The 21,098-nt window shown below is 34.8% G+C and overlaps 3 protein-coding genes across 5 annotated transcripts in view; 2 read left to right on the forward strand and 1 right to left on the reverse strand.

Annotated features, from left to right (window-relative positions):
• LOC135082067 (protein I'm not dead yet) overlaps positions 1 to 5,508 on the forward strand; it is a 66,472-nt gene extending 60,964 nt beyond the window's left edge. For both annotated transcript variants that reach the window (XM_063976819.1, XM_063976820.1), the window contains exons 14-16: positions 161 to 354; positions 3,897 to 4,034; positions 4,501 to 5,508. In XM_063976819.1, coding sequence (XP_063832889.1) covers positions 161 to 354; positions 3,897 to 4,034; positions 4,501 to 4,845 — 677 coding nt within the window. In that variant the 3' untranslated portion in view covers positions 4,846 to 5,508. The remainder of the gene's footprint in view (positions 1 to 160; positions 355 to 3,896; positions 4,035 to 4,500) is intronic.
• A 1,267-nt stretch (positions 5,509 to 6,775) lies between these two features.
• LOC135082429 (protein I'm not dead yet-like) lies at positions 6,776 to 11,801 on the reverse strand. The gene is made up of 17 exons (XM_063977224.1): positions 11,731 to 11,801; positions 11,523 to 11,652; positions 11,290 to 11,433; positions 11,073 to 11,200; positions 10,847 to 10,961; positions 10,636 to 10,697; positions 10,488 to 10,552; positions 10,347 to 10,407; positions 9,849 to 9,971; positions 9,483 to 9,597; positions 9,240 to 9,325; positions 9,069 to 9,163; positions 8,898 to 8,990; positions 8,528 to 8,721; positions 8,293 to 8,430; positions 7,972 to 8,107; positions 6,776 to 6,786 (listed from the first exon to the last, which is right to left on the reverse strand). Exons 1-17 carry the CDS (start codon positions 11,742 to 11,744, stop codon positions 6,776 to 6,778), a joined length of 1,710 nt encoding a protein of 569 aa, XP_063833294.1. The 5' UTR covers positions 11,745 to 11,801.
• A 374-nt stretch (positions 11,802 to 12,175) lies between these two features.
• LOC135082077 (alpha-tocopherol transfer protein-like) overlaps positions 12,176 to 21,098 on the forward strand; it is a 36,563-nt gene continuing 27,640 nt past the window's right edge. For both annotated transcript variants that reach the window (XM_063976835.1, XM_063976837.1), the window contains exons 1-2: positions 12,176 to 12,550; positions 15,869 to 15,993. In XM_063976835.1, coding sequence (XP_063832905.1) covers positions 12,258 to 12,550; positions 15,869 to 15,993 — 418 coding nt within the window. In that variant the 5' untranslated portion in view covers positions 12,176 to 12,257. The remainder of the gene's footprint in view (positions 12,551 to 15,868; positions 15,994 to 21,098) is intronic.

Genomic DNA, 21,098 nt, shown 5'->3' on the forward strand with positions numbered 1-21,098 from the left:
CCCTAAGTCGCCTCTTACGACACCCGCGGGAAGAGTAGGGGTTGGTGACAAATGTATTCTACTCTGCCGTCACCACACGGCGAGTTCTTAGGCTTAGTCATCATAAAACTGATAATACTAAGTGTATTTTTCTGTGAAATAAATTTATTCATTATTTCAGGCGGAGGCTTCGCCCTAGCCGAGGGCAGCAAGGCTACCGGCCTGTCGTCCATGATCGGCAGCTCCCTCCACGGCCTCCACGGTTTACCGCATTCCTTAGTACTGCTGGTGGTCGTCCTGGTGACGCAGTTCATAACGGAGTTCACGTCTAATGTGGCCATCGCTAATCTGATACTGCCCGTGTTGGCTAATATGGTGAGTTTATATTCTACTTTATTTATTTTCCATCTATACAGGGTGGAATTTTGTAATGCCACCTGGAGGGAAAGTACTCTTAATATTGTAGATAGATTTTTTTTCTCAAAGAAAACATTCCTTTATTTTTTAAAAGAAATAGCATTCAAAGATATCCAAATATTTGCTTGCCACACCCGGGAATCGAACCAACTAAAATCTGTTAAAAATTACATCCTGTATTTTTATTACATCGATCGTTAGGGTTAAGTATAAGGATGAAATCTCTCTAACAAACTTGATAAATCAAATGAAAGGAAAACCATGAAATCTTAAATTATTTTAATTATGTACAGAAAATTGTATGGTATGGTATAGTAAATTTTCGAAAAATTTTCGAAAATTTTTGAATGCAGTTCTCTTTCTTTTCATAAATAAAGGAATGTTTTCTTTCAGTAAAATTTTCTATCTACAGTATTAAGAGTACTTTCCCTACAGGTGGCATTACAAAATTCCACCCTGTATACTAAGATGCATGTTATGTTAGGTGTGTATCTCTCCAGCTGACACATGTATAACGTTCGCATTGCACCTACAATCATACCCTGAACAAGGAACGATTTTACAAATATTATTTGTTAAGCTGTCATAGTACTTAACTGCTTATTCTTATAACTTTAGAGATGCCTGGTTAAAACCGCGCGTTAGGCGCGTCATACCCTGTCCGAAGCTATGCCTGACTCGGCATAAAACAGTAGTTGAATTTCAAAGCGAAGTAAAAACAGACTAAACTACTTATAAACCGGAAAAAATACTTTGGTACCGCGGGCTAAGTCAGTGCCATATATTAAAAAAAAAGCTGTCACAGGATTCTAGCTCTTAATCCCTTGTCATAAGACCTACAGTCGCGCACTAGACATGGACCCGCGCTACCTGATGGTGCCGGCCACGCTGGCCTGCTCCATGACCTTCTAGTTTACCTAGCTAGCTGTCAGAGAACTATAGATCTTAATCCCTTGCTATTACGCCTATAGTCGCATGCGCAGGACAGAAACCGACAAAGGTCCTTCCTTCTAACTTATCACTGCCGTGTATCTGTCGAGCATTCATAGGATTGTACCTCTAATGTCGTTCATATTGAGCCCACAATCGCGCGCAGTGTACTTATCCAGCTGTCACAGGATTCTAGCTCTTAACACCTTGCTATAACGCCCACAATCGCGCGCGTTTGACTCAGCGAGCGTAACAGCCAGTCTTGGTTTAGCTGTCACAGGACTATAGCTCTTAATCCCTTGTCATAACGCCCACAGTCGCGCGCACCGCTAATAAAGATATAACGGTCCCTCCTAGTTTATTACAGTCGTGTCTTCTTGTTTTCCCAACTAGCTGTCAGAGAACTATAGATCTTAACAAGTTGCTATTGCGCCCACAGTCTCATGCGCTGGACAGAAACCGACAATGGTCCTTCCATCTGACTTATGGGGCATTTCACGCGAAGCGGACAGCGAAAATCAAGTCAGGTTTTGGATTTTGTTCATATTTGGATTAAATGTACTGCTATATAATCTGAATGGATGTGCATCATTATAATTTTTTTATGAAGCTTAGTTTATTTTTTATGAGCGTTCAAAAAATTGGTAAAATTTTAGGAACAGATTTTTCTCAAGCTATTACTGCTATTATTACATTTGATTAAAAACAAACTGACTATTGGACTTTTGAGAATAAATAACTGTGTTTCTTACTATTTACTACAAATTTGAAATTTCTTTTTTGTTCACATAGAAAACCGGAAGTAAAGTTTTAAAATCGAATTTTACAAAACTTCGGTATTTTTAATTTTTTTTATTTTTATTTTAAAACATACCTAGTAGTCTATAAATAACGTGTGTAAAGTTGTAGAATGGAGTCTGTATTGGTTTTTGATTTAGACGCAGTACAGTGCGAGCGCGCCGCAATGAGCGTCATACTGGCTATCGACATTTGGCTACTGTATAAAAATTATTTGTTCGAAAACAACTGAAACGTTGATATTGTTGCATGCATATTCTTAAACAATTATAATTTTGACTCGGCGAACTTCGTACCGTCTAACAGACAATGATTGTTGGCATTGAGATGGTATTACGTCGCAGACCACCCACAACTTATTGGATAATACTATTAAAACATTACCCTTCTTTTTGGGTAGTCGGGATATGTTATTCCGGGGTGCCAGTTAACTTCATGCCAAATTTCATTAAAATCTGTTCAGCCGTTCTTTGTTTTATACATAAAACAAAGTCGTGTTAGTTACACGATTTATAAGTCAAGAACGGTTCGGCAGATTTTGATGAAATTTGATATGGAGGTAGCGAGCCAACTACCTAAAAAAGAAGAATTATGTTTTTAGTGTATTATTCAATAAGATGTGATGTGGGTAGTCCGCGACGTAATACGCACCATCTCAATGCCAACAATCATTGTCTGTTAGACGTTACGAAGTACGCCGAGTCAAAATTATAATTGTTTAAGAGTATGCATGCAACAATATTAACGTTTCAGTTGTTTTCGAACAAATAATTTTTATACAGTAGCCAAATGTCGATAGCCAGTATGACGCTCATTGCGGCGCGCTCGCACTGTACTGCGTCTAAATCAAAAACCAATACAGACTCCATTCTACAACTTTACACACGTTATTTATAGACTACTAGGTATGTTTTAAAATAAAAATTAAAAAAATTAAAAATACCGAAGTTTTGTAAAATTCGATTTTAAAACTTTACTTCCGGTTTTCTATGTGAACAAAAAAGAAATTTCAAATTTGTAGTAAATAGTAAGAAACACAGTTATTTATTCTCAAAAGTCCAATAGTCAGTTTGTTTTTAATCAAATGTAATAATAGCAGTAATAGCTTCAGAAAAATCTGTTCCTAAAATTTTACCAATTTTTTGAACGCTCATAAAAAATAAACTAAGCTTCATAAAAAAATTATAATGATGCACATCCATTCAGGTCATATAGCAGTACATTTAATCAAAATATGAACAAAATCCAAAACCTGACTTGATTTTCGCTGTCCGCTTCGCGTGAAATGCCCCTTATCCTAGCCGTGTATCTGTCGAGCTGTTATAGAACTGTAGCTCTTAACACGTTCGCATTGCGCTCATAGTCATGCGCTGTGTACTCATCCAGTTGTCACAGGATTCTAGCTCTTAACACCTTGCTATAACGCCCACAATCGCGCGTGCTTGATTCTACGAGCGTAACAGCCAGTCTTGGTTTAGCTGTCACAGGACTATAGCTCTTAATCCCTTGTCATAACGCCCACAGTCGCGCACGTTTAATATGGTAACTCCATCTAGTTTTTAAAAAAGAGATCAACTGTTGTTACTAGACGGTCCCTCGTAGTTTATTCCAGCCAAGTCATAGGACTATAGCTCTTAACACGCTGTCATTGCGCCCTCAGTCACGCGCGCTGGTCAGAAAGAGACAACGGTTCCTCCTGTCCTATTCCAACTGTATTTATATCTAGCTGTCACAGGACTATAGCTCTTAATATCTTGTCATAACGCCTACAGTCGCGCGCGTTGGACATGGACCCGCGCTACTTGATGGTGCCTGCCACGCTGGCCTGCTCCATGGCCTTCCACATGCCCGTGGGAACGCCGCCCAACGCTATCGTGGCTGGAGTGGCACACATCCCTACCGCTAGGATGGTAAGTCATAATATTTACTTTGAAAACATTATTTTGAACTTTATTGCCTTGTGTTTAGATCTAATAAAAAAAATCTGAAAACCACTTCAAAATTAATTCAGCCAAATGCGAGATAATCGTCGCGATAAAATCAGGGTTGCAATATCTTACTTTAACTTTATTAAACGTCAAAAGTCTGTAAAACTCAATATAAAAACACTGGTTAAAGTCATAGTTACGGTTACAGTTAAGGTGATGCAACGCAGCCTTTTGTGTAAAAACACTAACAAATTAATAACAATCAAGTTGATATTAATCTTCAGACTTCGTAATGTGTGAAATTAAACTGTATCTCCATACAATAGGTTCGGGAATTCTTTATAAGGGTGTCCCAAAATTATGATGATATTTGGATTATTTTTTGAGACATTATTGTAGCCAGCATTTTTTTTCTAAATTGCAGTACTAACAAAAGTTTTCTCCACAGGCTGTCGGAGGTATCGGCCCGAAAATCATCACCACACTCATCGTATGGGGCGCTTACCCCACATGGGGTTCGTACATATTCCAGCCCCTCCAAAACGCTTCCAACGCCACAGCCTTGGCCAGTGTTGCCAACGCTACATCATTAGTCGCGAACGATGCAATCGCAAATACCACCTTCAAACCGCTGCTTCTTCAAGAATTGGCTCTCAACTGCAGCGCTACCTTGGGTTCTTTGACCAAAAACGGAAGATTCAGGTGTGACGTTTCAAACGACATCGGAAACAGCACAGCACTAGCGTCGATAGCGAAAGGTATCTTCTCATGTGACTATATTAGTAAGCGTTAAACGCCAATAGGTCAATCTAGGTAATCCGCCATTTTGTGCTCGCCACTGTGATTTTGAAACTGAAGTTTTTTGAGGATGTGCTCCTCTAATGTAGATATACTTACCTACTTGTATTCACAAGTAAGCTATACTGAAATGAGCTGGCAATATTAGTGAGTTGCCAGTACCAAAATAACTGGGTGTCGCCATTTTAACTGTCAGTTTGACAGCTAAGGAACATAATCTGTATTTATTCGCAATAATCCTGCCATTATAAAGCATTTGCAACGTAATGGTCAGTGTTTCGGTGTACAGTGCTGATGGAATTGAATCTAGTTAGTGCCATAAATTAGAACAATTAATTATGCACAAATATATTTGAAAAATATTGATAACTATAAAACTTTATATAAATTCGCAGCATATTTGTATAATAGTTTCTATCAACGATTTAAAATAATATATTTTATATAAATAAACTATGTATTACAGTTTATAATATCGAAACATGGGCCCTACAAAGCATTTAATATACCTACATAATATATTTCACTGAAAAGTCATCCCACCATCTTTTCAGTGATATATTTTACCAAATAATTATATGTATAAGTTATATATTGCATATAAATATAGCGGGAAAGCGGGTGTGGCTTAATAATAAACAAATATATATTATAACTAATAATAATATGTAAGCAGGGAAGCGCTGGACGCAGGCCGCTACCAATCGATCAACATGGAAAGCATTGGGGGAGGCCTATGTTCAGCAGTGGACGTCCTGTGGCTGAAATGATGATGATGATGATGATGAATAATATGTAAATTAATTGTAGTGTTTATTAAAGTATAATTATATTTTCGTTATGATAGTTTTTGTTCTAAAAATATTTTGTCTACTTATTAGCTATGTTATGTTTAAAATTTTATTACAAAAGTATAAAAATATCAGAATCCAAAAAACTATGGATACCTATTATGTACTTCCAAAATTTATTTATGTCACAAAATTGAGAAAAATAATCTAAGCAAACATTTATATATTTAAAGATTGCTGTATTATATTGCTAAGCTATTAAGTGTACAGGGTGTTAGGTAAATGGGTATATGAGCCGACACTAGCCCATGTTAACATGGTCATATAAATGGTATGGTGAAGTCAGAAATTTGATATCATCATTTTATTTTTTTAAATTTTCTTACAAAATAAATTTTATAAATTCCGATTTATATGAAAATTAAAATAATTAAAATGAAGATATAAATTTTCTGACTTCACCATACCATTTATATGCCCATGTTAACATGGGCTAGTATCGGCTCATATACCCATTTACCTAACACCCTGTATAAGGTTTCATAATTTCAATTTGCAAAATATGGTTCCATACCAATTTCTTAAGTTGTTGGTACGTATTAATTTATTTGGGTATGCGAGAGAACAGTGATATTTTTTCTGTTATTTATATAACTTGTATAAGTTTTTCGTATATTTATATTTCTGGGCTGTTTGTGGAATTTAAATTTTGTTCATTGGTATGAATGCCACCAGTTATAAACCCAGTAACAGTTAAAAGGAAACATTTTACCAAAGAAAACGATATTTTTCTATTATAGAATTTGTAAAATTTATATGAACGAACCAGAAATGTAACGAATGCGTAAAATCAAAACAAAATGCACTACAAGCAACAGATTTTTATTTCAATATGCAAAACTGTAATTTATCTATGGAATGAAAGATTCGCTTGAATGTATTGAAAGTTGTGGATTGTGATTTTAGAAGTCGAGATGGTATAATAGTGTATGGGTTTTTGTTAGTCCAGTAGTTTAAAATGGTGTAGTTTACCATGACAGTGTGCCTTAAAACTTGGTGATGATATTTCATTTTAGCAATCTGTATAATTATATTTTTTAGTTTTTGTGTCTACTGAAAATTATACATTTTGATCTAATGATTATCTGAAAACAGCACTCATGTATTTTTTTAATATATATTATACAAATGCCCATATATAAGTTATATAAATCGTGTATGAGTAAATCATAGATGGGAAGTGCAAATTAGATTTAATGACATAAAGAACACTAATAATGATTTCATGGTGAAGATGCTATTAATTTTTGTCAAAATAGAAAAATACACGTACCTCACGACACATTGAACACAGTATCCGATTTGGACTGGTAGAAAAGACTGGTATACAAAATATTTTATTGGTCAATAGCCAAACAAAATGTTTAATACAACAAACAATTTAATAAACTGTATTAAATTCTTAGATAGAAACCGAACCTTATATTTCGAAGAAATTCTAATTCATATATTTTTACTATTTACTCATATTATTGAGTAGTTTTTGGGCGTAGTTAGATGGGTTTTATAAATGCTACTATTGTTTGATATATTTATATATTTTTATATTAGTATTGGACGTTTGAATCTCTTAGCTATGCCTAAATGTAGTAAAATGATATTCCTATATTGTTGTATAGAAATGTATGGAAACTAGTATTATGTTGTTTGTGACGAGAAATAATGTGCCTCGTGTCGTGTGTCCTTATAGGTAATAATTTCTTAAGCCTTATATTTACTTAGGGACTTTATAACATCCTGTAGCCAGAACTAACGAGCGACATATAACATAGCAGATATTTACACTTCTCTAGATGTAATTGTCTGCTAGTAGTGTTACTTACCTTAATTTTAAAAATGTAACAAATCACAAATATCATTTCGCCAGTAGAGCGAGATTACATAAAGTTAAAATATATAAATGTGGTGCCCGAGGTTGTGAAAGTGCGTTATTTTTTGTCATAAATATGTTAGTGTACATGCTCATTTTGTAAATAGCGGAATGGAGAATTGTATTGTTAGTTGTTATTTTAATAAAAAATGTTTAAATAATTATAGTTTTATTTTTTAATGGTAACACCACAGAATAATAATAAGTACAACACTTCGTGTTAATACGCCAGGGCCCTACTAAGGGCTAGGATCAAGGGCTCATTCAGAAGATAAACATTACTTATTTTTAAAGTAGTTTTTTACGTTTTAATTTATTCAGATCATGAATAATGAATTAACATGCATTTTGGTTTTACTCCTGAAACAAAGTAAATAAAACGATCTCGAAATTAGACTACTTTTATTATCAAAATGTATGTATTCAGCCCACTCTGGGCGAAGGTGGATATCGGTCCATATAGCTTTAGACCACACAGCCACGGTAAACCAGCATACTGCTATCGCAATCACTGACGGACCGACACCAGCTGACATCTGCCAATAAATAGTGTAATATTGTACCTATTTAAATTGAAACAAGTTTCATATTTGCATTTTCAGAAAATTTTTGGACGATGTAAAAGAGTGGAAAGTTCAGATCAGCTTTACCTATAATTTAACCACCTCCCTAAATCATTTAAATAACAAAGTTATTCACTTAGCTTAAGGAAAGTCCTTACCATCTTCCAGGGTGGTATAGCTACATAAGCAGCCACCATGGCGTTGACTGGCGATCCCGTGACGAGGTGGAAAGAGAGAGAGCAGGATAAAGTAGATGCCAGCATCAGGTAGTGTGGATTAACTGAACTGGCTACACTCTGTAGGAAAGGTTTATAAGCATGCGGATATTGATGTAGATTTAACATGTCGGGTAAATAAAGTAAAGAAGAACAGAACATGATTTCCAGTAGTTACCAGTCTAGCAATAGCCGGCAGCAGACAGTACACAGAGCACGAGTTGCTTGCGAACTCGCTTAAAACCTTGCAGAAGGAGATGACCAGCAAAGCCAGAACTGGTGCAGGCCAGTTGATGGCGAACATCAGCATGTTTCCAAACTCATCGGTCATACGGGATTCTTTCAAAGCCTCAAAGCAACTGCAACTACTTGCTGAGGATATACAGAGTAGTTATGGACTTAGCTAAGTGCTTAAAGGATCCACTGTTAAATAATTTAGTTGCGATAAAATAAGCTTCTCTTTTTGGTCAATCGATACAGGAATAAGCTGTGATTTATAGGTAGGAGAATACTACTTTAAAGGTTCTCAAAATTTTTCAGGAACTTACCAATAATAAATAAAACACACCAGCTAACATTATTTTGCACCATCTTCCAAGTTAGACATGATCTAGCTGGTAACATTGGCAATGGTTCATTACCTGTGAAATTTTAAGTTTTATTAATATGGCAGTTCTGTTAACAGGACTAGACAACAAAAAAAAATATTAAATATTTACCCCGTCTCTTGAAAAACTTTATAAAACTTAAGTTTATGGGTGATACAAATAAAAGAATAACACAGAACATTGACGGCGCAGAAGTTTTCAAATGGCTGAAAAAAGTGAATATGCTGATAGGTAGGACTATTTTTTTTACTTTAATAATGTTACTTTAATTATTTTAATTACCTATGAGATTGTGTATAATTATTAAAGTGCGCTGAATTAAATGCGGACTGAAGGATACATGTTAATAAAATTATAGCACCAACTATCTAAAATAAAATAAGATTGTGATAGCCAATTAGCAGTCAAATACATAAGTATCTTTTTTTAACATGTTCCAAAAATTACTACATCAAGATGTAGTAGATTTTTTAAGCCACAACTTTAACGGCAGGCTCGAGATGTGTTAAAAAGCTACATAGTTACAGCTTCATGAAAATGTATTTTCCCAAGTTGTTGATACTGCATCTTTAGAAGTGTACTAATGTATTCTGCTTCTTCTTCTGACATCCCTATTTCTAATGCTATATCGCTTCTTGCCCTGAAAGAGAATAGATCATCAATTTAGCTCCATAAAAAGCATGATTTATACATACCTTAGTTTGGGACTAGAAGCGCAGTGTAAAATGTCCAAGGATATTTATTTTATTTTTTTATTAAACCTACTGCCGGCCGACTACCTACCAATACCATCCATCCTTTTTAACAGAAAAAGCTCGTATAATATAATATCACACTAAACTTTGATTTCAGTGGGATTCAATTCAAAGGTAAAGCAAAATATAGTTTTACCTGAACATGCCTAGGAAATAGAAGTTCATCCACATGTATAAAAGCGCCTCCATGAGCAAGACTGCTGGTAAATTTAGTAGGAATAAATGAGGAAATTCTATCTTCGGGCTTGATGGAAACAGACTGTATGAGAGAAAATGACGAACTTAATTATACAGGGTGTTAGGTAAATGGGTATATGAGCCGACACTAGCCCATGTTAACATGGTCATATAAATGGTATGGTGAAGTCAGAAAATTGATATCTTCATTTTAATTATTTTAATTTTCATACAAATCGGATTTTATAAAATTTATTTTGTATGAAAATTAAAAAAAAAAAATCATGATATCAAATTTCTGACTTCACCATACCATTTATATGCCTATGTTAACATGAGTTAGTGTCGGCTCATATACCCATTTACCTAACACCCTGTATTTAAAGTTAATAGAAGGAAGACAATTATTATTGTTTTTTTTTTATATTGGGATTTGGGGTACAAGGCAAACCAGTACCTTTCACAATACAACTTAAAAATTTGATTTGTTTGACTCCCAGCAATTGTTGCTATGCTTCCTAAAATAAAATAAACCAAATTAAAAAAAAAATACATTAGGAAATTAATGCATTATGCGAAGATATTTGTTTCATCATACCTATGGAAGATGAATAGGCAATTCCTAGAAAATAAAACACAGTGAAATCGGTCGGTTTAGGACTTCTGAAAATAATTGAAATTTTAAAATTGAATTTTACAACAAATAAAATGGACATTCAACATTTTTTTTTAATAAACTTACCTACTTCAGTTCATAATGTTTTCCGTTTGTTTTCCCTATTGCATGGTGCATCTCCAGTATTCCCATCTAGGAACAAGATTTTCTATAGGTCAGATAACCGACAGGAATTTTTATATTAGTTTGAGATGAGATGAGCCCCACAGGCCCACACTACTACCCTTAGTGCGGCCCTGACCAAAAATATAAATAAAGTTATTTTAATAAATATTATTTACCTTCTCCAATTCAACAAGAACAGCTTTTACTAAGGGCATCATGAGTCCACATGCAATAATATCTGATATCCACATTGCAAGGAACATGCAGCTGAAGAATAGTATGAAACTCAACCTGAAAAGGCGGGAAATTCATCATCCGTCAAGTTTAAATATGTGCCAAAATTAGGGTTACCAGGAAGAAATATCAAATGGAAATAGTAGATTTTCAATTAACGATTCGTACCTGTAATGGGAACACCCAAACACCATCATTAATTTGATGGCAGCTCTTCTATTTAGTTTACTTTCTTCAATTGCAACAGTAATCATCATTATGCTTATGCAGTCCAAGAGCTCACTTCTTATGAAAATCTGCAGTAGGTATTTAATTAAACTATTTTTATGTGTTTGTAAAGAAAGAGTTACCTAACTCAAGCATATTAATTGCCTTGAAAACTTACTTGATTTAAATATTCACTATCTGTTAATCCTGTACCTAAGAGCGTGTATAATGTGATAGGCATTAAAGAAATGACACCTGGATGAATTGTATCAGTAATCCAATAAATGGCACATACTAGAAATATGTAAAAACACTTGTAAGCCTGAAAATGAAGCAATATTGATTGCCTTCACATGACTTGTTTGTTGACTCTATTTTTTAATTACTTACTGAAGAATGTAACTGACTTACATTTGTGTTAGCTAATACGTAAACAGGTAATAACAATATGGGTGTTGTAAGAAGAACACATAATCTCCAATATAATCTGCAGAAGAGCTTTAATCGAACCCTCTTGGTTAATATTACTAGGTTTGTATCCCTGAAAATAAGTTAAGAAATAATGATCTGGGATATTTAGACTCCCAGTTAGTTGTTCTTATTGAAATGTAGTACTAACGAATCGGATTCCATAATATTATTACTGCATTCAATAGTATATTTATATGGAAATTCAATGAAACTACATACATCAATAATATTTTAATTTTTGATTGTTGATCTAGTTGGTTTGTGTGATACAGATAGAATTGAACACTTATTACGACCTTAATCTACACGATTACACCATTGTACATTAAAAAACATCCCTTTAAAATTGTGTTCCATTATCAATGAATTAAACAAAAACAAAATCTGTACTAATGCTGCTCTTCAAATTCTTCAATCATATCTTCAATTCATGCATGGATAATAAATGTCGTAAATGTAGTAATTATATTGCTTTTAATGTAGCAACACTTTACATTTCCGGTCGCTGGCAAAATCACTTGTGTCCATGTTCATAACCTATAAAAAGTTCAAAGTTTGACATCTTTGTTTAAATTTTTTAGTTGTCATTTTGTTGTTACCGCGAATGGTTGTACAACATTTTCAATTAAAAATTCAACATTTAATTTACGTATTCCAAGATATTAATCGTTAAAAATGCCTGTCGAGTTAGAATACGATTATGCAGCGGCTACATCGGCTATGGATAAATTTTCGCAGGATGATATCAATTATTTGAAGCAGTGGACTCAAAATTTAGACAAATCAAAATATGTGCCGAAAGATTTGACTGATAAACAATTGGTGTTATTTTATAATGCTTGTTATGGGGATTTAGAGAGGACAAAAACTTGTGTGGAGAAGTATTATTCGTGCAGAAAGAACTCTCCAGAGTTCTTTGACAACAGAAAAGTGAATTCACCTGAAATGGCACCAATCGTGGAGGCATTGTAAGTATCTGTTTTCTTAATATTTTCCGTGTTGCATCCAGGTTTTTTGTTTCAATACTGCATAGTATTGTGTGCAGAGATTGTGACGCAATAGACGCACCTGGACTAACGTAAATAGATTAGCATTTAGCACCTTAGCACTAAAATTCGATTTAGGTGACATTACAAGGCTTGAAGTAAACAAACTGGCTTTTTAAAAACACAGCATCATTGCTGGACTATGTTGTAATAAAGGTAATATAGTCGTGAAAAACAAGTAAAGGTTTTAAAACAGCAATTTACTATTAACAGCTATTTTTATTCCTCTACACACATTCCTCATTTTACCCAAATCCATGTCTATTAGCATCACAAATAATTTTATAAACAGATTATGCCATGAAAGTCCTCTTAAAAAGCAATTCATATCATAAATTTACATAGTTTAAAAAACATAAAATGCACTGAATTTATAAGAATATGGTCCTTATTTGCAGAGGTCATGATTTTAGTTGATAATCTCTATTGTTCTGTAGCTTATTAATATCGATGTTGCATATTTATTATGTTACCTACAACATGTTGAATATTTTATTACAGTACCTAGTATTGCTAGATGTTGGTCAAGTAATAGCCATATTAACACATTGATGGACAATAATGTCCATGGGCGTTCAGGTAGTATAGAATTATATGACAGAACGCTTCACCCGCGTGAAATTTAGTTTGTCACAGATCGTCATAAATTAGGTAAGGTAAGTGCCCCCTACTTCGGTATATTAAGGCTCTTACGACTTTAAAATTTTATTTAAAAATAACCAAGCATGATATCAGTATGAAAGCTTTTGTATGCTAAACTTTGGTCTTTTGACAGTAAGTTAATACATAATTTATAGTTATATAGTTTGAACTTTTTTTTATATTAATTGTTCTGCGGACCTCTAGTTTGGATCCTGTTTCGTGACAAAATTTTGCTCTGTTTCTAAGTTCGTGAACTCATGTCCCCTATTTCGGGATAAGGTTTTATGCATCCAGTTAGGATATTTTAATAATGATTAAGGGTTTAATAAATTTAAAAACGATAATAAAAATTTAGATTAAAATAATTATGTGAAATTGTCGATATTACTTACCTGAAATATTCATAAGAAATAATGTGAGTCTAGTATAATACAATTTTGATTTGTTATTTCTAACAATATGTGAAAATATTTATATAACCATTAGAAATGTAGAGGGGGGGGGGGACTTAACACCCCCCCCCCCCCCTTCGTACCCATAAAATTTTTATTTGTAACCCCCCCTCCCCCCTTCTCCCCATAATCCCACCCCTGGAGCTGTTTCAAGTGAGGGTAGCCCCCCCCCCTGAAAATAATCCCAGATACGTCAATGACTCATAATAAAAAGTAAGTAATAAATTTCTTAGGTAGGTAAGTATTAAAAACTAAAAAATATGTCGATTTATTTGATGGTATATGTCATAAAAGTACCTAACACCATACATTTATATATCACGAACTTGAAAAAAAGTAACAATAATACGGTTCCTTGTTTCGTAATACTGATTATTCCAAATTCCCCAAGTAAAATTCATGGATTATTATCAAAATGTGTCAATTAACTATTATCTATCCCATATACAATACAAATAAACAAAGATAAATAAAACAAATCGAAATAAAACCAAAATTATGCTGGTACTACTTATGCTAATTTATCTTAAAATTGGTCATTTATGTGAACTTAAAACTCGTGTCATATAAATTCTAGTGAACGAAACATATACCGAATTTAGGTCATGAGAAACTTAAATAAATGTATTATTTGTTTCATAACTTACATTTAAATTATCATAAATAATTATTTAAAAACCAAGCATCAAAATGTTATCCATAATATCCTTGAATCGGTAGTGTCACGAAATAAGGGATACCCGAAAAATAATATGTACGCTATTTCGTGAGTCAATTAATCGCAATTTTAAAGGAATTCTACGTTTTCATATAACTTTTTTCTAAGCCAAATCAATTGTCAAGGAACACATGAAACCACTATTACAAGTTTTATTGAAATGGACGTTCATTAGCCTTTTTATAAGCTTAAGAAGTTGGAGTGCTAACCTTACGGTGAGAGCAACCTTTGCACGCCACACGGCTGTTTTTGGCTCTCTGAGAGTTTGAAGCTTCGTATTGCTCTCATTTTTGGCGCCACAATGTTGGTACTTGGTTTTTTAGATAGCTTAAATAATAGAGTTTTTGTAGTAATGAAGAATTTTTATAAATAATATTCCATTTGCTTATTATTTGAGCTAGAAAAAAAACTTACGAACTTACGTACTATCACGAACTAGTAGCCGTTTACCTTATAGCCTATATGTTATTCTGGGTTATAAACAATAATATTGTAAAGTTTAATCAAAATCCGTTCAGTAGTTTTTGCGTGAAAGAGTAACAAACATCCACACAAACTTTCGCGTTTATAATATTAGTAGGATAATTAATGATTCCTGAAATACATGATAATACTTTATAATATAAGTACTTCTGTTTTTCCCAATTTAATCAGACACAGTCCAAATTCTAATTAAAGTGAAGCATCGGCTAAAGTAATTTTGATTTTGAGACTTATATCTTATTTAAATCAAGATCATTAGACTTTCATGCCGAGCTGTGTCTCAAAATATATGTCATCCATTTATTTTGTACAATATACATTATTAATTGTGTCAAGGAATAAACACAATGCTAATTGTTTACAAACAATACACAAAGGTGAGGTTTGTTCATTGTCAATGTATGATGAGTTTTCATTTATGGTCTTGAAGGTTGCCATTAAAATATAATAAGTACCTATTTGTCTTAATTCAATTAGAAAAACGTGGTTAGTGGTTTGTTTAGTGTTTGTTTAATGGACTTTTAGTAGACATGTACGACGTACGTCTTTGAGGGTCATTATCAAGGCCTAGCTAGATGATGTGCCTAAATTCCAACTTGCTTATAATTATTCAGAAATTTTGCTTTATTCAACCTACAACCAAAAAGGAAACCTTTTTCTGAGGGCATTGCTTAGGAGCCCTTCACACATTCACGCCAACGCCAACTTTTTTTTACTTGATCGTAAAAACGGTAGCCCTCATAGGCTAAGAACTCCACGGGGCGATTTTCACCCGCGTCCGCGGCGGTTGTGGAATTGCGGTTTTATTTCAAAACTCACGGTAGCGGTTATTTGCGCGGTTATGCTAAGTCACTGGTACAAAATGGTGAAAATCGCGCCATGAGTTCTTAGCCATAGTACAGCTCTACAAAAGTCTACAGGTATTAACACATTCCCTCATTCCAGGGAGTTCTCTGTGCTTCCCGGGAAGTCAGTGGAGGGCTATGACGTCATCTACCACCGGCTGCACTACACAGAACCCTCGAAATACAACTTCGAGTTGGGGGTCAAGCTGTTCTTCATGACTATTGGTGAGAACTTTCGATCATTTTGGATAATAAGATCTTCGTCAAAGTATAAAACAAAGTCGCTTTCGCTGTCTGTCTCTATGTATGCCTAGATCTTTAAAACTACGCAACGGATTTTGATGCGGATTTCTTTAATAAATAGAGTGATTCAAGAAGAAGGTTTATAAGTATAAAACATGCAAAACATAGAAGAGAAAAGCCGAGAAATTAAATTGCAGCCGGGGCGGGCCGCTTGTTTATAATAAGGTGTAGGTGTTTCACTAGGTACAGTCAGCGTCAAATATGTAGATTGTAGATGCTTCATTAGATACAGTCAGAGTCAAATATAGTGACACCTAAAGTGGACAAAAAGTTGACAACGCAACTTTATTCAAATTGTAACAAAGACGTGTTGCGAAGTTTTTGGCGATGGACGGAGAATCAATGAATAGGTCGATAAATCAATTTTTATGTTCATTAAGTGGACACTTAAAGCCTAAAGGCCACTAGAAAATCTAGATCCGCGGTATTGTCTAACTGGTCAGGATATTATTGCATCACAGCTTAAATGCTTAAAAAAAGCGGACGGATTTTGATTCTGTTACTAGCCGAGGTTTTACGAATCAAGATTTTATGCGTTACTCGACCCGAGAGAAAATGTTTCGTGAATATTTTCTTGAAAATTCTTCTGAATTCTCGAATACTTACCTACTTAATTGCGAATTCTCGAGCATCAGATCTCACACCCCTGATCATCTTACATCAGACGGTAGACGGAGTCTCCATTAAACTAATTAATTTAATTAACCGCCTCTGTGGTCTATTGGTAAGACCACCTGCTTCAGTCGCGGAGGTCCCGGGTTCGATTCCCAGTGGGGGCAGATTTTTCTGTTCGGTTTGGTTGGTGGTAGGGCTTGTTCTAAGTCCGCCTGGCTAGCTACCACCATCTTACCTAAGTCTGTCGCCATAACAACAATGTTAACAGCATTGTTGTGTTCCGGCAGTTAGAGGTAAGATAGCCAGTTCCTCCGTGGTTGAGGATTCCGGGTGAAGCTCGCTTCCACCTTCGGTCTGATCGTCACTTACCATCAGGTGAGATACAGGCCGAGAGCTTCCCCGTTGTGGATAAAAAAAAATGATTTCTTAGCGAATAGAAAGATGTGTTTACAACAACAGGAAAATTACCATAATACCAATAAAACTGTAAACATGCAATCTTTATCGCAATATCCTATATTCATTACGTAGTACGATTTCTAAAGGATTTCTTAAGGTACAGTAATTTGCAGTGGCGTAACTATACCATCCGAGGCCCGTGGCAAATGCTGTGCATGGGGCCCTTGGCGTATCTAGGGTTATTTTTCAGGGGGCTCTGGGTCTATCGCCCTGAAGCATCACAGGTTCTAGGGTCGAGGGCCCGTGGCAATTTGCCAGCTCTGCCACCCTATAGTTACGCCACTGGTAATTTGCATCCAGTATAAAGGTCAAAGGGTAAAAAAGAAGACATTATTTTAGGCGAATGTTTACTTTATAAATGGAGACAGACAAGGTAGCGGGTATGAAATATAAACTCACAAATAATTGTTTAGGACACTTTAGGAACGCCAAATGCCACGAAAGGAGAACCTGAGGCCAATTTTCAACTAGCTTTTGCCCAAAGCTTCGCCCGCATGAGTTTCAGAAAGATATACTTAATCTCGCGCCTGTTTCAAAAACCCGGTTTCCCTGGGTCTCAAATTATATCTTTTTACCAAATCGTTACATAAGTATCCCCTTATTACAAAAAGTTAAACTCGTGTTGATTACTAGTTTAAAGTGACATTTAGGCTGAGTTGCACCCCCAACTTTGACCGTAACTATAACGATTATAACCGGTGTTTTTTGTATGGATTTTGACAGATTTTTGACGTTTGTCCAAGTTATAGTAAGATGGTGCAATCCATCCTTCGTATGGAAATGTCATTTTAAACCAGTGTTCGTCGCGCGTTTAACTTTTTTGCAATAAGGCACGTAGAGTTACTTTTGAATCTACTTATAATATTAGTTGAAGTATCATGTTATCTGTGATATTAGTATGGCATTCATATTTCCATAATATCGCAGATATAGATATTTTATGTAAGGTATTACCCCAACAGTTTATTACAAACCACTATAAATGATGTTGCGTAAATACGCAGTGGGTTGTTTACCAAAACAAAGCTTAATAATTAAGACCCAAAGCCATAATACTGCAGTGCTAATAGGCTGCTTAATCGATGTCACTAGTGCTACCACGCAAACAGTTTTTTGTGGGACGCGAGTCCCGATTTTTATCTCTACATTTTAGCCATGGCGCAGAGCATCGACTTTTTGGCGGCTATGTTGGGCTGTTGATCAGTATGGACATTGGACATGTATGAAAGTGCGTACATTACGTACACCGATTTGTTCTTCATACAAATTGGAATCGGGCCCAACTATCGGCCGACTAAAAGTCCGTAGTCGGCGGGCAGTCTTATGCCCGTTTTCATCATCAATCCCTAATTTTTAAGTGACTCATTTGAAAACAAAATTCCTGTTATGTGTGACCATAGGGGTCACTTTGAAAACAAAATTCCTGTTATGTGTAACCATAGGAGTCACTTAAAAATTAGGGATTGATGATGAAAACGGACGTTAAAGTCCCAGCAGCATACAGATTTTTTATCAGCAGATAATTTGGTCGGCTTCAAATTAGTATGAGGAATCGGCCGAAGAAATCGGTGTAATATTACTTTCATACTTACATGTTTAAACTGATTAACAGTCCAACCTAACTATCGGCCAACAGAAAGTGTAGTGTGTGGAGAATCTTTTAACCAGGATATGTTTAAAACACTTTGTAACTGTAACTTTTTAGTTTTAAAGTTAAACGCGCGTTGAATACTATTTTAAAGTAACGTTTAGTATGGAAATTGTATTTTAAACTAGGGATTACTTTTTAAAAAGTTTAACAACTTTGCACTTTTGTCTCCTAAAAAGCTCACAGCTTGGAGTCTCTAGTCATTATGACCTAGTTCTTATTCAAAGAACCTCGTGGATTGTACCGATCTTTTGTCCGAGCTTTGTACATAATGTGTGTACATAGTAAGTAGTAAGAGGGCAAACATAATATCATAGATGGATAGGCAAAAAGTTTAAAAGAGAACAAAAAACAGGAGTACTCAGCAGAAAAATAGTGATATAGCAACAAAAACAGGAGTACTCAGCAGAAAAATAGTGACAGGTAAAAAGCAATAAAATAAAGGTAACAGAAAGGCGTTGGATGCAGGCCGCTCTACCAACCGGGCGATAATTATGGAAATCATTGGGGGAGGCCTATGTTCAGCAGTGGACGTCCTGTGGCTGAAAATTTAATGATGATGATGATGAAGCAATAAAAAAGAAGAAAGAAAGAAAAAATGTTTATTCAGTATCATCGACAATACACTTACAATACTTAACATTATTTAATGAGTAGGTAATTACAATGAGTATGAAAAGGTATCCACTCAGCATGGTGTCGTAGCATCTCAGTAGATAATGCCACGACGCTGGTCTTCCGTGGACACCCAAAAAAGAAAATCCTGCGCTAAGATACGTGTCGCAGCGATGCAAAAAGCAGATAGCTTAGTGTAAATACAAAGATAAATAAATAACGAATGAAATCGCGGGACAAAGCCAGTCGTTCCCAATTTAATTTAAACCATGTCAATTTACCTTTTTTAATATAGCAGAAATGTATTAATTAGGATTCGAAGGTGACCGTTTTGTATTTAATGTCTCAAAAAGGAAAACAACTTTTTATCTGAAGGTTTTTTGTACAGTCGCCAGTAGATCAATTTATCACAAAATTGAGAATTTAATCAATGATTTTTATGAAAGTGTCCGCTAGAGGCGCTGTACAATTATTCGTTGTAACATTTAATGTCACTTTTTTACGCAGTCGTCATAGAATTCGTTTGACGTAAACTCACACTACGCCCCCTTTACTTTGTTTTTTTTTTTTATGCCTAACAAAGGTATTTGACCGCAATCGCACCTGGTGTTAACTGAGATGCAGTCTAGGATGGTACATATCTGCCATGTAAGTGCCTATTAGGGTTTCTGCTCGAGCCTTCTCGAACTCGAGAAAACTCGTGAAATTTGGCTTCATTCGAGACGAGAAAAAAATTACCGGAGCTCGAGAATTCTCGAGTTTCGATTTTGAAGCTTTAATACTCTTGAAAGCCTGTTTTCTTAGACAAAAGTAAGTTTTTAATTATTTAATAGGTTATATAGCGTTGCTTTTAGACTGGCCTAGTCTTCCTTTTTTAACTGATGAATGATCTCAATCGAAACTAAGTAATAATGTTTACCTACGAGTATGCTTACCATCAGGTGATCCGTCTGCTCGTTTGCCTCCTATCACATAAAAAAAAAAAAAAAAAAAAAAAAATGCTATACCTATTTATTAGTATGTTTAACTCTGACTGATTTAAAGACCGAAAAATTTGTTAACTGTCTGTTAGGTTAGGTACTCGTGCCTCCTCGTAAAGTTTATTCAAGTCGTTATCCTAAAGAAATTTAAAAAAATATTAAAAAGTGTTTTTTTATTTGTAAAAAAAAACTATTTATCGTAATTTTGCGATTTGGACTTGTGTCCTTTGGAAAACAAGTGATTCAATTGTAGCTCCAGATTTTTTATTGTTATTTATCCTTAAAGTACACGCGACTTTATGACTTTTGTTCCTTTAGTTAATAACTAAGTTATGATTATTAGTTAATATTAATTATGAAAGAAGATTTCATTTTTTGTTTGTTTCCTTACCAAAATAAGTGGTACTAAATTCTAATATTGATTGTTGTGCATTAAAGTAGGTATATTAGATTAAAAAACCTGTGTTTTTATTAAATTTCAACCGATTTCAACAGTTTTAATTGAAAGACTCGAGACCCGAGAAAACTCGAGACTTTCGCCTCGAGAATTCCCGAAACTCGAGAAAAAAAATAGGTCGAGAAATCAGAAACCCTAGTGCCTATTCACTCTCGCCTTGAAAAGGTCCGGTATAGTCTTCGGAAAAGACAGCAGCAGGCAGCGAATTCCCTAGCTGTTCGCATTATAAAAGAGTTATCGAAACGCTTAGTGC

The sequence above is a fragment of the Ostrinia nubilalis genome, chromosome 21 (assembly GCF_963855985.1).
Source record: "Ostrinia nubilalis chromosome 21, ilOstNubi1.1, whole genome shotgun sequence".
NCBI classification, from domain to species: domain Eukaryota; kingdom Metazoa; phylum Arthropoda; class Insecta; order Lepidoptera; family Crambidae; genus Ostrinia; species Ostrinia nubilalis.